The 14,683-nt window shown below is 52.0% G+C and overlaps 1 protein-coding gene across 1 annotated transcript; it reads left to right on the top strand.

Moving 5' to 3' along the window:
* The first annotated feature begins 3 nt into the window (after positions 1–3).
* Positions 4–13,682, top strand: SCAMP2 (secretory carrier membrane protein 2). The gene is made up of 9 exons (XM_054214689.1): positions 4–162; positions 5,460–5,540; positions 6,205–6,294; positions 7,285–7,402; positions 8,114–8,242; positions 8,781–8,940; positions 9,477–9,578; positions 12,042–12,159; positions 13,245–13,682. Exons 1-9 carry the CDS (start codon positions 106–108, stop codon positions 13,389–13,391), a joined length of 1,002 nt encoding a protein of 333 aa, XP_054070664.1. The 5' UTR covers positions 4–105; the 3' UTR covers positions 13,392–13,682.
* The last annotated feature ends 1,001 nt before the right edge of the window (positions 13,683–14,683 follow it).

Below are 14,683 nucleotides of genomic sequence, written 5' to 3'. Positions count from 1 at the left end.
CGGGGGGCGGCGCAGGCGCGGCGGCTGCCCCGGAAGTGGCCGCGAGCGGCGGAGGAGCGGCGGGAGCACGGAACAGAAAGGAGCGGAGCAGCTGGGACCGCGCCCATGTCGGGTTTCGACACCAACCCGTTCGCCGACCCGGTGGACATCAACCCCTTCCAGGTGGACGCGGGGGACCGGGCGGCCCCTGCCTTCCCCCGCCCCGCTCGCCGCCGCCACCGGGACGTGGCACTGAGTGAAGCGTCGCTGGCCAATGGCGGCGCCGCTCCTCACCGCCGTGTCCAGTCAGGGCGAGGGGGCGGGATTAGGGGGGGCGTGCTGGGACCCCCCCTAGGGCCGCGCTGCGGGGCCGGGACCTTCCCCTCCCCCGCCCTTCATCCCCGCGGGACCGGGACCCCCGAGCCCTCTTTGGCTGTTCTGCCCCCACATCGCTTATCCCCCTCTATCCGCCCCGGGGGCTCCCTTTCCCCAGCCCCCCGGGGGTCACCCCAGGGACCCCCACTGGGGTCCATCCCTGCTCTGCCCGCCGGCGCTGGGACCCCTTCCCGCCCTCACTTGCTCGAAGCCCCCGTTTCTCCCCCTGCCTCCCTTCGAGGAGGGGGGTCTCCTGTCGTCCTGTGCTCTGAGCCCCAGTCGCTCCCATCTCCCCAGGCTTTGGGGAGGGGGGGTTCAGCACCAGGGGGCCACCCCTGCCTCAGAGGATGCCAAAACGCTTGTGGGTGGCTAGATTGTAGAGATATTAAAAATAATCAGTAGAGAGACTTCTCTTGACTGTGCCATGCAGTGGTCTAACCGATTACTGAGTTTTTTGGGGGCGTCTGTTTTTAACGTGCTGTAGTGTCAGCGCTTAAAACTCAGTGCATAAGACAAAATACACCTGCCTTTGGCTTTGGTTTTCAGGGGCCAAAGCCTTGGAGGTTCTCGGAGACTTTGCTTTCCCTGGGTTTCTCCGCTGTGGGATTAACCTCCGTGCCCTGAAACACGGGGTCATTCACGCAGGGGAGTGATCGGGAGCGGTCACTCCGCTTGGACCCGCTTTGTGTGGCGGTGGCGTGAGAACGAGTGTCGGGGCTTTGACTGTCGTCGGTGAGTGGCTGCGGATGCAGCTTTACCTCTGCTGTTGGGCCGGGATGGAATCTGCAGGAAGGGGTGACTTCCTGGCCTCCAGTTTCGTGGCCAGGCCAAAGTGAAACTGCTTGGTGATGGGGCTGAATGTTTTGAGGAATCAAAGTGATAATCGGAAGGAAAAAAAAAATCCTTGCTCTCCCTGATGCCTTGTGTTCCTTAGGAAGGGTTTGGATGACCGTATTCCTGTAATATTCCTTCCGTGGAGGGGAATATAGGGCGGCTCACATGTACATTCACTGTTCCTGAAGGGATTTATTGCTTCAGGTGCTGAGGAAGTAAATATTCTGTTGCTTTATGTGCATTATAGCTGCCCCGGTATCTGACCCAACAGGGCCGTGCTCGCACTTTACTCACTCTTTAAACAAAAAAAAGATTGGAGGCGATTTGCAACAGGTAACTCTGATGTCAGCCTTACTTTTTAATGAGGCCAAATGTATGTGGCACTGTGGGTGCCCCTGCAGTTGTCTGACAGCCCTTTGCAGCCACAGCTGGTCTTTGCGGCAGGTTTAATATCCTCCTTTTGGGAGTGTGAGGTTTTGCGTTCACCTTTGTGCCTTTTTTTTTTGTTTTGGTTTTTTTTTTTTGTTTTAAAGAAAAATCCCCCCAGTCATCAGCAGCTGCACACGAGGAATCTCCGACTGCTGCAGCTGCCTGGAGCCTCGAAGCCCTGTCTCTCTGATTTGAAAATAGCATCTCCCGCTGTAGGACAGCGCTGCCCCCATCTAGTAAATGTGATGAAACGAGCCCGTTCCCTGACGGGGTTGGGATCCACGTGCCGGCTCGGTGCTGTGCAGGCCTGGGGGTTGATGGCTTCCCCCAGGCCCGGCAGGTGCTGACATCCCCTTCCACAAGCTCTGCAGATCTTGCTGAAAGACTAGAAGCGGCTTCGCCCTCCCAGCCTTGTTGCCCTGACGAATATCTCTTGGGCAGAGCACCAGGGTTGTCTTTCCTCTCCGCAGATCCTGGCATAGCGCTGTGTTCTCCGCAAATGCTGACATAACTGGGGATCTTTGCCTTTTGAGGAGACTTTGTTCATGGTGCTTAATAAGCTTGGTTTAAAATAAGCTGGTTTGGTCCCGTTAAAAATATCTCTGGGTCATCTTTCTGTGACTTATTCCAACTGGTTAACAAGAGATGATTAACTGCTTTCGTTTACTCAGTAACCTGCTCTAAGTGGCAGCTACTTCCAAAGCTTTGGATGCAAACCTCAGACAGGGCTGGAAACTTGCATTCCCGTTAGAGACAGGGATAATAAAATCCACTGAGAGAAATCTCAGTGCGTCTTCTAGGCTGTGCAGTGCTCTGAGGTCCTGCCCTGGTGGCAGATGGCAGGACTGGTAATATTGGGGGCATTTACTGTGACATTTAGACAATCATGTTAAGTTCAGGTGGTTCCTGTTTGAGTTCTCCTGCCTTGGTCTCATCTAGAGTGGCAGCCTGTTTTGTTTCTTTAACCTGTGGGAACAGAAAGAAATGGAAGAATATAACTTCTCGCGGAAGCTTGTATCAAAATCTTTTATCAGCTCTGTCAGCTGGCACAGTGCAACTTCACGCTTGCATTAAACACCGTGTTTGAAAACAGTTTGAACCTTCACATCAGTGCTATTTAGTCCAAGCAAGGAATTATTCTGCCCTGGGGAGTTTGAAGTCATGACAAATGACACCGCGTATCCCTACCGCTAGTGGGAGCGATGGTAGGAAGGGTAGCGAGCGGGGATCTGCTCGTTGGCATTCTGCAGGTCAGTCTAATAATTGACTTGTGAGCATGGAGCTTGTGGCTGGACGTACTTATTAAATCAAGCAGGAGAAGTAAGAGAGGTTCAGGTGCTCTTTGTAGCTCAGGAGCAGGGAACAAGTTGAGAAGAATTGCTGGAGTTTAACTGGGGATCCTAACAACTAAACCCTCCGAGAGCAAAGGCACATGGGCTTCTGGAGCAGAGAGGAGAGTACCATTACTTCCTTGGAGGAAGAACAGCGGGTAACATGGCTTCAAGTGGTTCAGTGCCTGATTTGAGTCCACGTTTCCCTGTTTTGCCGCATAAAGAGCCAGGCCCCTGCGTGCTTCAAGAGGATCAACTCTCTTTTAGTCTGTAGCTTGCAGGAAAGGACTGTAAAATGTGAAGCTTGTGGGCAGCTTCTCATTCATCACCTCTGCGTTTCTCGTGCTCGCTCATCCTTCGTGCTGTGTGGTCCAGGCTTGCGGAAGCTGGTGCCTTTGTATCACCCTCTTGTTTCACAGCTGCCGTTTTCCTTCCTGCCCTATCCAGGGCACGGACGCACGTGTCCAAACCCATTTCAGCTTTTGTTGCAAATTCCCTGCTCTTTGTGTACCATCTATTTTGGAACACACTTGCACAATAGCAGGCAAGTGAAGCTGGGCTGCCTTGCTTTGGCTGTACTGCCTAGTTAAATAATTTTTTTATTTTATTTTTTTTTAAGCTATGTGATAAGATGAGAGGTTGTCTCCCTTTGAAATTGAGTTGTTCTGCGGCTGGAAGGAGTGAAACAGCGGTCCTGCTCAGGCCACTGGCAGCCTGCCCTTTTGACGGCACCGCTGGTGGGCCTCCACTTAACTCGGGCGCTTTCTTTTTGGATGGAGACGAGCAACGGGAAGAAAACGGCATGGTTTTCCTCAGTATTCTGGTGTTTCTCCTTATTTCCAAGCACTTTCCTCCCAGCCTGACCATCCGAGCTCTTGAGATGGTTATGTAGCCTTTGCTTTCCTCTTTGCGTACCATTAAGGGAGTTTCTCTTCCTTGTGCAGTCGTCTCCTGCTGGACTTTAGTCAGGCTGGGACCCCGCCTGGCCTGGATTAAAGGGTATCGTGCCAGCAGGGAGTAGCCATCATGCGTTAACTGGCTTGTAAGCTTGCGTTGGCAGCCCATGCGTCTGCAAAACTGGTTAAGTGAAAGCCTCCAGAGGAGTTTGTAGTGAAATAAAACCTGTGCCTTGCATCCTTGCAGCCCTTATTTCCAGCGTGGCGGTTCTGCTGGAAATGCTCCCCGTTGCTCATTTATTTTTTTACAGCCCTGCTTGGCCGGGGAGTTAATGTTACCAGGGAGCATCCGAAACATCATATGAGATCCCTCAGCCCTGGGGTGATTCATAAACTAGTGCAACCTGTTGCGTAGGGAGTGCCTGCTATCGAGGAGATGCGTGAGGTTACTCATTAACTGTTCTGTGTGCGCCTCGCTCAGCAGAAGGCTGCGCTAAAACCCCGAGGAATGGCTCCAGCAGGTTGCAGACAAGCCAAACAACTTTTCTGCAGCGCACAGACTCGGTCAGCCTCTGTACGCCTCGATTGCTTGCTCTTACCTTGTCGCAGCCTCAATTGCTTCTCACCCCATTAACCACAAAATTAAAACGACTGATCTTGAGACACGAGTTGCTGGGGGAGGGATGGATAAAAAGCCACTTTTATTTTTTTATTTTTTTTATCCACATCCAGCTATTAGGTTGCCAGGCTGTTCTTGCGGTAGGATTTCTGACTACCTTGTTTCTCAAATAACTGGGGAGAGAGATGCTCCAGAGGTCCAAGTCTGTCTGTTAAAGAGGGGTCTTTTATGGAAAGTAGCATGTATGAAAGAAGCAGCAAAAATAGCGAAGCGCATTCAGGTGAGGGAAGAAAGGTGTTTTCAGCAGAGGTGCTGAGAGTTTTTTTTTTTTTTTTTAAAACAATCAGACTATTTGATGGAGACAAGTGATGCTGTGAGTACAAGTGAATGCAGCTGGTATGCTGGCAGAATGAAAACCTCCAAAAGTAATTCCTGTTGTGCCTCCAGCTCAACTTTTCTGGGCGTTTTGCCTCTTTAGAGCGATCGCTGGCATTTTAGCTCGCTGGTCCAAATGCCCTGGGTGGCAGCTGACACCTATCAGCCAGGACCAGCTGTACCTGGAAACTCATTCTGTGAGGCTCTGCTGTGCTTGGCGAGTCCGTGTTGTCTTTGGTGAGGTCTGGGAGGTGGTCCTGGCTGTCCAGCCGCTCTCTGACCATGGGCAGATGAATCTGCATCCCACTTTGAGTCCCTGGAAATTAGGAATGACTCGCTGTCAGTAAGATGTAGTAATCTGCAGAAAGGGCTCCTGTGCCAAAAGTTTGTTGTAGTTCTTCGACTATACCTTTTGTCTGAACAGGAGATTACTTCTGCCCACAAATCGTGCCTTGCTGATCATCATCTCCTTGGTTGTTTAAATTCCTTGCCAGCCAATCCCATCCACCTGTGGCAGGGATGCATTTGACAAGCGAATGGAAGGCCGGCAGTGTGGGTAACGTAGAAGGTAACGATGACCTGTGTCCCACGCTGATTTGTCTTTGCTCTCTCTCCTTTCAGGATCCCTCGGTGACACAGCTCACAAACACTAGCCAAAGTGGCTTGGATGAATTCAACCCCTTTTCAGAGAGCTCCCAGCTGGTATGTGCCATGTGTCTTTGCACTAAGCATCTTGGTGGTGGCTTTAGCCGTGTAGAAGGTCCCTTGGTGGGTGCAGCTTAAAGGAAAAAGAGTGAGGTGTTGGCAGCTGATTTCCCCGTGGGCGGTAGTTCATTGCGTGCGTGGAGAGCTGCAAGCAACCGCTCCTACGCTGGAGCACTAATAAACTCCCAGCTGGAGCTCTCCACTCACGTGGAACAGCTTCTCTCAAACTCGCTGCTGCCTCGTGGTAAAGCTATATGAAGTGTGAAGGGGAAGATGTTTTGTGGCAGGACACATCAATATTTATTTGGTCTCTGGGTTGGGAGCTGAACTGCTGCGGAAGTACCATGGAAGGATCGCTGCAAGAACTTCATTCTTATTTCCTGGCTGCTGCCAGGAAAAGGGGAACAGGAAACCAGGGTAAAGCAATACTTGTGGTTTAAACAACTGATCAAAATCCCTTTTTGTTTCTCTCCTTTGCCTAATGCCTGTAATTCTCTGGTGCCACTCCCCCAGTTCATTAAGGAATTAACAGACTTTTGAAAATGCGGAGTTGCTTCATGATAGTGCTTTCTGGTTTAGTGGTGCTAAAACTTGAACTGTTCTTGGCTAAAAGAAGCCATGTGTAATGTTTTTTGCCATGTTGCTTGTGATTTATATGCAGACAAACGCAGCACGGACGACGCCAGCCACACAGCCTTCTGGCCACTCACAGCCGGCGGTTCTGCAGACGTCTGTAGAGCCCACTCCCCAGGTATGGCAACCCCTTGCTGCTGCCTTCCCCCAGAGCTGGAGAGCATCAAGGAGCTCCTGGGGGCCTCTGGAGGCATGTGGGAATAGGAGGGGAACGGGATTCTCTGGGGCTCTTGTGGGAAGCTGCAGGTGATCTTTTAAACTTGCATTTGTCCCTGCCTTGTGAAGCAGATCTCTATAGGGAATACATACATGCAGTTCTTCGTATGCCTTTTCCCTGTCCCTCTGGTGGCAGATCTCACTTTGCCTTGTATCCTGTTTGCTCTGGCGCTTCCCTCTGCAAACACTGAAACGCATCCTGCTAATGCTTTTACCTTAGTTCTCCTGACCGGTCAGACACGCTCGGTTCCAGGAGTATAAATGCAGTCTAGCTGTATGTTGCAGCCACTGCTTAGACTGGCTGGCAAGTACCCGGCAGCCAGGACGACCTCCTGCAAAGAGCAGAGAAACCGAGGCTGCTAGGAGAAAGGATTGGTTCTCAGAATAGCAGACAGGTAGAGGAGATGCTCAAGAGGTGTGGTAGACATCTGCCTCGCCTTTCATTTGAACCTTTTCTCCTGGCTGAGTAGGGGATTGTCCTGGTGAACGCGGGAGCCCTGCCCGCTGCTCTGCTGTTAGTGCCCTTAGAGCAATGAGGCGAACTGGGAGGTAGAAGAAGCTGCGGGAAAAGCGTAGCTTTGCTGAAGGGGAAGGGCATAAAGGATGGGAACAGACTGGATAGCCTCTTGAGGGCTCTTCCAGCCCTGTCTTCCCATGGCGTAAGAGAGGAACATCTGGATGGAGTTCTGAATTTTTGTCCTCCAGCAGGGAAGGCAGAAAGCCTCAGGACGTTTCAAGGTTAGCCACGGGTATTCAGCTTTCAAATTGTCCTCAACCCTCGCTACTGAATTGCCTCTGCTTCCGTTCCAGTTCGGCGCCTGGTGTGTTTGGTGGTGGTGTTGCCACTGCTTTGCTGAGGGAAGGACTTAACCTTTTTCTCCTCCGGCTTTAGGCTGTGGCTGCGGCAGCGCAGGCTGGGCTTCTTCAGCAGCAGGCGGAATTAGAGAGGAAGGCGGCTGAGTTGGAGAAGAAGGAAAGGGAATTGCAGAGTAACGCAGCCAGCATTAACAGTGAGTACTGCTTCCTGCAGTGTGTGTGATGCCCAGGGAAGCCTGAGTTGCTTAGTTTGTCAGAATTCGATGAAGGCTCAGCCTGTCCAAGCGTATGCAGCTTTTTTAGAAGCCATGTGTCTTTCCTCTGGTCCTTCACAGCTGGGGCAACCCTCTTGGGACCGCACCTGTCATCCCATAGCTTACAAGGTGGGAAACAAGCTCAGAGATGAGGTGCCGGAGACCAGCTCTTGTGGGTCTCTGCCCTGGAGCATGCTCTCCCCATCTGCACTTAGCCACATTAAGATCTTCAAACAGCAGTTTCCTATCAGTGTCTGAGCTCTTGTGTGGTGCTGCCATGTTAAGGCTTTTCACTGAGAGCGATAAAGCTTCCCCCACCCTCAGCCCCGAGTCTCGAGGCTCTCTTAACCACAGCAAAACAATATTTTCCCCTAATCTTGGTTTTAAATGGCTGAACCTGGACTTGTTGTGATGGCCCTTTGGCCATTGCAGGGGAATTCCGCTTCCCGCGGAGGAAAGCCTTCACAACCCAGCCGACCTGCCAGCAGAGTTAACACGTCGCTGCTGTGCTGCCCGCTCAAACTTAGTTACTTCCTGAGACCCAGCCTCTTCCCAGGTTTTAATGTTGGCTGCTTGCCAGTTATGGTGTGTGAGCTAGCCTTTCAGTGAGAGAAGGGCAAGTGAAGAGCTGCTCCTTTCTCTTTTCTGCAGCGAGGCAAAACAACTGGCCACCTCTGCCCAAGAAGTGTCCGATCAAGCCGTGTTTTTATCAGGATTTTTCTGCAGACATCCCAGCTGACTACCAGCGCACATGCAAGATGCTGTATTACTTGTGGATGCGTAAGTAATAGCTTGAACTGCAATAAAAACTCTTCTGAAGAAGATTCTGTATCAAATGCGAGGCTTTTGACCTTCTGTAAATTCTGTAGGTGTTTTCTGCACGGGTAAAATAATGTCTCTCTCCCTTTTTTTCATGAAGGCAAATGTAAAGGACTCTTCGGTTTACGCTTTGGGAATAGCTCATTTGTGACAGGATTTTGGTTGTCGTTTAATGGAGACTTTAACAACTCTCCTGACGCTCTGGAAGACAGCGGATAGTGCAGTTCAGAGATCGGGTGTAAAACAGTCTCGGCTCTATTAGTCAGTTTTGGTGCTCTGCAAAGACTTAAGATTTGTTTGTAAGCAGCAGGATCAGATGAGGTTCTTAGGTTAAAGCTCCATCTTCCTTTCAAGGGAGGGAAGGAAATTAGATGGCCCAAAGTCTCCTTAATTTCTGCAGAGCTCCATGTGTTCAGTGAGAGATTGGGGATGGTGGGAGAGACTCCTGAGTTTTCCGAGAACCTACTGATGTTTCTTCTCTCTCTCCCATCCTGAACAGTGCATTCGATTACCCTGCTCCTAAACCTGCTTGCCTGCCTGGCATGGTTCACAGTCGATATGCAAAGAGGAGTAGACTTCGGTCTCTCGATCCTGTGGTTTGTTTTATTCACTCCTTGTGCCTTCCTCTGTTGGTACCGACCGATTTACAAGGCTTTCAGGCAAGTACCATTTCCCTCTGTAACAGGGACAGAGCTTTTAGGGGGAGGAGTTTTGGGTTTATCTGTTCTGATCATGTATTGCCTGCAGGATTTTTCCAGCTCTTTGCATCATTAAATAGATCAAACCCACTTGTTCCTAAACATATTACAAGTATCTGATGGAACTTGATTGTGGTGGTCTTTCTTTTTTCCATCTTGCAGTCCAAGACTAGCCAATCATGGAGTCCTTTTTTTTTTTTTTTTTTTTATTGATTTCTGAGAAACTTTTTGGTATGTTAGTGTGTTGAGCACACTCTGTATGTTAAGGAAACTGCCTTCACCCCCTCTCGCACTAGGCAGAGTGGTGGTTTTGTGATACGCAGTGGACATGTTGGAAGCTGTGTCGCTGCGTTAAGTTCCTCCTGAAATCACCTCCCCTTAGCAGCTTTCCCCTGGAGAAAGGAGTTCCCTGAAATGGTTTCCCTCCTTTTAGAAAAGAGCGTCCGCGCAGGGATCATATCCCTGGGTTACACTCCTGCCTGCCGTCTCTCCTGCAGGTCTGACAGCTCGTTCAGCTTCTTCGTCTTCTTTTTCATCTTCTTCTGCCAAATAGCAATCTACATCATCCAGGCTGTCGGCATTCCTGGCTGGGGAGACAGGTAAGCTTGGCTTCACGGGCTGGCAGGCTGCAGCCCTACACAGATGCTTTTTCTCACCAGGGCTGTGGCTGTCAGAAGCTTTGGGGTCCGTTTCCGACAGCTGTCTGTTCTTTCTCCCGTGGTTTTCCTCTCTCGCCTGGTGCAGCTTTGGCAGGTCCCAGCTGGGCTGCCTCCCTCCTCGCTCTTCTCATCCTAGTCCCAGCAAAGGCACGTATGTTTTCAGCTTCTGCTGCGGGCCAGCGCTGAAAGGAGCGTGTGAAATCTCCCACACCTCCTCTACTCCCTCCCGCCTCATTTCATACGTATAATACTTACCTCTTCTTGATGCTGAGCCTCTAGTGTTGACCGCATCTGCCTTGGGTTAAAATGGAGCCTTCCCTGACAGAGGGTGTAGCATGGGGACGAGGGATCCCTGACCCGGAGTCTGGGTTCTGCTTAAACTTGATACTGCTCCTAGCAGCCTGATCTCTGTCCCCGCTCTTCCTGAATTTGGAGTTCTCAGCTTTGGAGTCTTCAGCACAAGAAAGACGTGGACCTGTTGGAGCGGGGCCAGAGGAGGCCCTGGAGATGTTGGGAGGGCTGGAGCCCCTCTGCTGTGAGGAGAGAGCTGCGGGGGTTCAGCCTGGAGAAGGGAAGGCTCCGGGGAGACCTTCCAGCCCCTTCCAGTCCCTAAAGGGGCTCCAGGAAAGCTGGGGAGGGACTTTTTACAAGGGTGTGTAGTGATAGGACGAGGGGTAATGGCTTCAAACTGGAAGAGGGGAAATTTAGGTTGGATATCAGGAAGAAATTTTTCACTCTGAGGGCGGTGAGCCCCTGGCCCAGGTTGCCCAGAGAAGCTGTGTCTGCCCCATCCCTGGAGGGGTTCAAGGCCAGGTTGGACGGGGCTTGGAGCAACCTGGTCTGGTGGGAGGTGTCCCTGCCCAGCTCAGGGGGGTGGCACTGGATGAGCTTTAAGGTCCCTTCTAACCTAAACCATTCTATGAGTTTCTCTTGGGTGTGTTCCTGGTGGGCTGTGCTTCAAAAAATAGGCAGAGAGGGTTCTGTCCTCACCCTTTCCTGATGGCGTTGTGCAGAAGGGCGAGTCTGGGCTGCTGGAGCGGCTCCAACAGGCCTCTGGTCAGCAGCTGCCCCCCTGCAGTGAAAGCCCCGGCTTTCTCTTCGCCTCGCTGCGTTGGCTGCAGATCAGATCTGTGAGTTACCGTGAAAAGGTTAACAGCTAGCGGTTTTCTCCTGGGGGGGAGCCTTCAGGTGATGAGGGCCATGCAACTGCTGTCTATTTTTGCCTGCTGCGTGCAGAACGGCTCATGGGCAAAGCTGTCCTTGTGCTCTCTCCCCTGCGACCTGGTGCGCCTTAGTCACGGGGGACAGGGAGGGGACACTCCGTTTTTAGTCTGACTTTGGAGGGAGTGTGCCTTGAGCTTTCTGCTGCGTTTCCACCAGCCAGCCAGCACGTTTATTTTTGGCTGTAGCGCATGGTGTGCCTTTCCGCTTCCTTGTAATGAGCAAGAAGCTTTGCGACACGTCAAATGGGGCATTTTGGCTCACTTGATTCCCTCTCTCCTGGTGGCACGCGCCTGACTTGGTTTAGCCCTCGGACAGATTCCTTTCTCTAGCTCCCAGGAGGGTGTTCCGAGTGAGGCATCTCGGTATTTTTGCCCACAGCTGAGCACTGATAACTCCCTGCCAGTTTCCTCTAACTTCATCCCTTTCTTCCTCTTCTTCCCCCTCCCAACCCTTACCTCCCTGGCCAGGCAGAGCTGTCACGGTGACGTGTAGGTCAAGGCTCCCGATCTGCCAGCTGATCTCTTCCCGTGTGGATGTACCAGCCTGTCTTTACACTACTTGGCTGAGCTTTGATTTATGACTTGATTTATGACGACACCAAGGGTATCAGTCGCTGCCCAAGGCGGGGGGTGGTCCAGAGGCCAGGGCTGTAACGTGGGTGGGGGGAGCACGATTCTCCTGTGTAGAGGTGGGTTGCTTCTAAAAATGATAATGGAAACTCTGGCCCCAAAACAAGCGCCGAAGTGAGCTCTGGGTCCCTGTTTCCACAGCTATTATGTTTGGGTTTGCACGGAGAGGGGATCTCATCGATATCTAAAGGGCAGGTAGCAAGAGGATGGGGTGAGACTCCTTCCAGAGGTGCCTGGCAGCAGGACAAGGGGCAACGGGCACAAACTGGAACACAGGAAATTCCATCTGAACATGAGGAAAAACTTCTTTCCTTTGAGGGTGGCAGAGCCCTGGCACAGGCTGCCCAGAGAGGCGGTGGAGTCTCCTGCTCTGGAGACATTCCAAACCTGCCTGGACGCGTTCCTGTGCAACCTGCTCTGGGAGGGAAGGTGGGGGGGTTGGACTAGATGATCTCCAGAGGTCCCTTCCAACCCCGATCTTCCCCCAAAGGCTCCTGTGCAGCTGTCGGTGCCTCATCCCCCCCCACCCCTGCTCTCCCCTCTCTTGCAGCGGGTGGATCGCAGCGCTGTCGGAGCTGCACGGGAACCTGGCTGTGGCTGTCATCATGATGGTGGTGGCAGGATTCTTCACCCTGTGCGCGGTTCTCTCCCTCTTCCTCCTGAAGCAGGTGAGTGGCTCGGGGGCAAGGCGAGATCCCGCTTGAATTGCAGATCTGTGGGTCAGGCTGCTCCCAGGGTACCCTGGGGTAGCCACCTCCTCTCATCTGCTTGTGGGGATTAGCTCGCTTTTGAAGGCGTAATCAGGGCACTGTCGGGTCAAGAGTTTTAATGAAAGTATTTTTTGCTTGTGCTTCCTGCGTTGATGCCAAGTCGCTTGAACGCTAAGGGGACTTGCAGGTGGGAACCTGCCTCTGGGGAGGGAGCAAGAGGCACAGATCCTCCAGTAAGACATGCCATTAGCTGTGCACATAGAGGGCCTCAAATGCCCATTGGGACAAAGAAGGGTGTAGAAAGGCTTCCTGCATTGTCTGCTGTCCAGAGAAGGTGGCCAGTGGGGTCCTAAGTGTCACCCTCATCACACCTGGACGTCCGATTTCTTGCACCTCCCTTTAGCTTGAGTCTACCCAGAGGTGGCTGAGCAGAGAAGGTGGTCGTTTTCTTGGGGTGTCCGGGGCTTCACGGTCAATGCTGCCGCAACGTTGTGGGACTCTTCAAAGCCTGATGGGATCCAAATGAGTGCCTTCCCACTGGCTCTCAAACACAAGTCCTTCTGATGGACCGCGTGAGGATTGCGTTTCTGCAATTAACAACAGAGATGGAGCTTTGAGGAAGGCGAGGACAGACTGAACTGGTCCTCTTTCTGTTGCTTCCTCCTCCATTTTTCCTGAACCGTATCTTGAAGGAAATACCTGATGCTTGTAGCTGCAGGCACCTCCAGGGCCTGCCCTGCAAGTGTCTGTAGATGCACGGGCTAAGTGTCCATACCATCACAGTGTGGGGACGGGAGTTTTGGCTTTGATACCCGCCAATTTGCTGAGAGCTTCGCATTTTACAAGAAATGAGGGTCTCCCGAAATCTGGATGAGATGGAGCCAGTGGTTCCAGCCCATCCTCTCTAGCCGCCAAGAGAGCTGGTTAGCAACGGGACCGAGGGAAAAGCAAGCTGGCAAATGAGGTGTGTGCAGCAAGCCCATGACTTTATGCTGATATTTATTATTTTATTTTTTTTTTCCCCCTCTCTTCCTGTTTCCCAGGTGCATTCCCTGTATCGACGCACAGGAGCCAGTTTCCAAAGGGCACAGGAAGAGTTTTCCCAAGGCATCCTCACCAACAGGAACTTCCAGACCGCAGCTGCTGGGGCAGCCTCCTCTGCAGCACAGAGTGCTTTCCGAGGAAACTAGCCCTTCCTCGCCTGCCCCCCTTTGGCTTCCTCTGTCGTCAGCACCCCAACCTTCGTTTGGTTTTTTTTTGTTGTTGTTGTTTTGTTTTTTTTTTTCCCCTCTAAAGATGCACTTTTTCGGGGGTACCATGTTAGCTCTGTGATGCCGACTCCAGATGAGGTCTGGCTTTTTTTTTTTTAGCTTCATCTGGCCTTTATGACGTTTATAACAATTTGTTCTCCCTGTCTTATTTTAGGGTGTGGGGAGATAGGGGAGACATTCTCTGAAGCAAATATATTTCTCTATCCAGGACGTACCGAGTGTTTGTCTCTCTTCCTTCCCTCACCCTGGCCGTAGCAGGAAGGCAAGGGGAAGCAGGTTTCCAATTTTACACTCTCTCTCTCCCACCCCCCACCTCCTGTCAACCTTTGCTATGAAGAATTTGATTATCTGCTGGTTTGGCGGGGGGGGGGGGTTTGTAACTTGTGTGTAGTTTTATGTTGTTAATTTTAAGAGCAGAAACTGTGCTTTTGGCCTATTACGAATGCTGCATTTTGACCTCTTAACTGCCTTGGCTTCAGGGCAGCGTGGCACAAAGGAAAACCTGGGAGCAGGGGGGTTTAGAGAGGAGGGGAAACATCTTTTTCCTTGTTCCCCTCCCCTTCCCTGACAGATTTCCCCCTCCTTCCATGAGGATCTTGTGGACGATGGCCGTGGGGGCGGCTGTGCCCTTTGCCAGCACCCACAGCCCTGGGCACAGAGCAAGGGAGAAGGGATCGCTGGAGGCTGAGTCTTCAGCGTGGCCTTAAACCGGGGCAGGGGGAGAAGGGATTTTGGTTGGAATTTTTTTGGAAAAGGGATTTTGCTGTTGGGGAGCAGCAGCAGTGACGACTGGCTCAACCACCACGCGAATGTCCTCTGGCTAACTGAGAGCACGAATGAGTTTTTTTTTTTTTCCTGCAGGGATGACAACTCCCTGCCTTCCTCCTCCTGCCTATTATTGTTATTTTTATTTTATTTTTGGCTGGGGAAGGACTGGTTTGGTGTGTGTTTAGCTTCGGATGCTGTCCCCCGAGATGGGACTTGGAGGGTTGTGCTGAGGCATGATGGGGACAGTCCCTGTCCCCCCCCTCAACTCCAGGCGTGTTTGGGATCCATGCTGGAGGGGGTTTAATGGCAGACTGGACTTTTCCCCATCCCTTTCTGTCCCCTCTAGCCTGGGAGGAGGGGGTGTTGCATTTTGTGCCCTGTCCTTCCCTGCGCTGGGGGGGGAAACACGTTTTTATACCCCCTTCCTACTGTATTTCCGCCCC

This window comes from Rissa tridactyla, chromosome 9 (genome assembly GCF_028500815.1).
Source record: "Rissa tridactyla isolate bRisTri1 chromosome 9, bRisTri1.patW.cur.20221130, whole genome shotgun sequence".
In the NCBI taxonomy this organism is placed as follows: domain Eukaryota; kingdom Metazoa; phylum Chordata; class Aves; order Charadriiformes; family Laridae; genus Rissa; species Rissa tridactyla.
This window is presented reverse-complemented; position numbering and strand designations above follow the sequence as displayed.

Excerpts from the sequence above, each read along its gene's own strand:
- SCAMP2 (XM_054214689.1), top strand. The coding sequence starts at position 106 with ATGTCGGGTTTCGACACCAACCCGTTCGCCGACCCGGTGGACATCAAC. Across the intron at positions 163-5,459 it reads TGGACATCAACCCCTTCCAG|GATCCCTCGGTGACACAGCT; the intron begins GTGGACGCGGGG and ends CTCTCCTTTCAG. Across the intron at positions 7,403-8,113 it reads TAACGCAGCCAGCATTAACA|CGAGGCAAAACAACTGGCCA; the intron begins GTGAGTACTGCT and ends TCTTTTCTGCAG.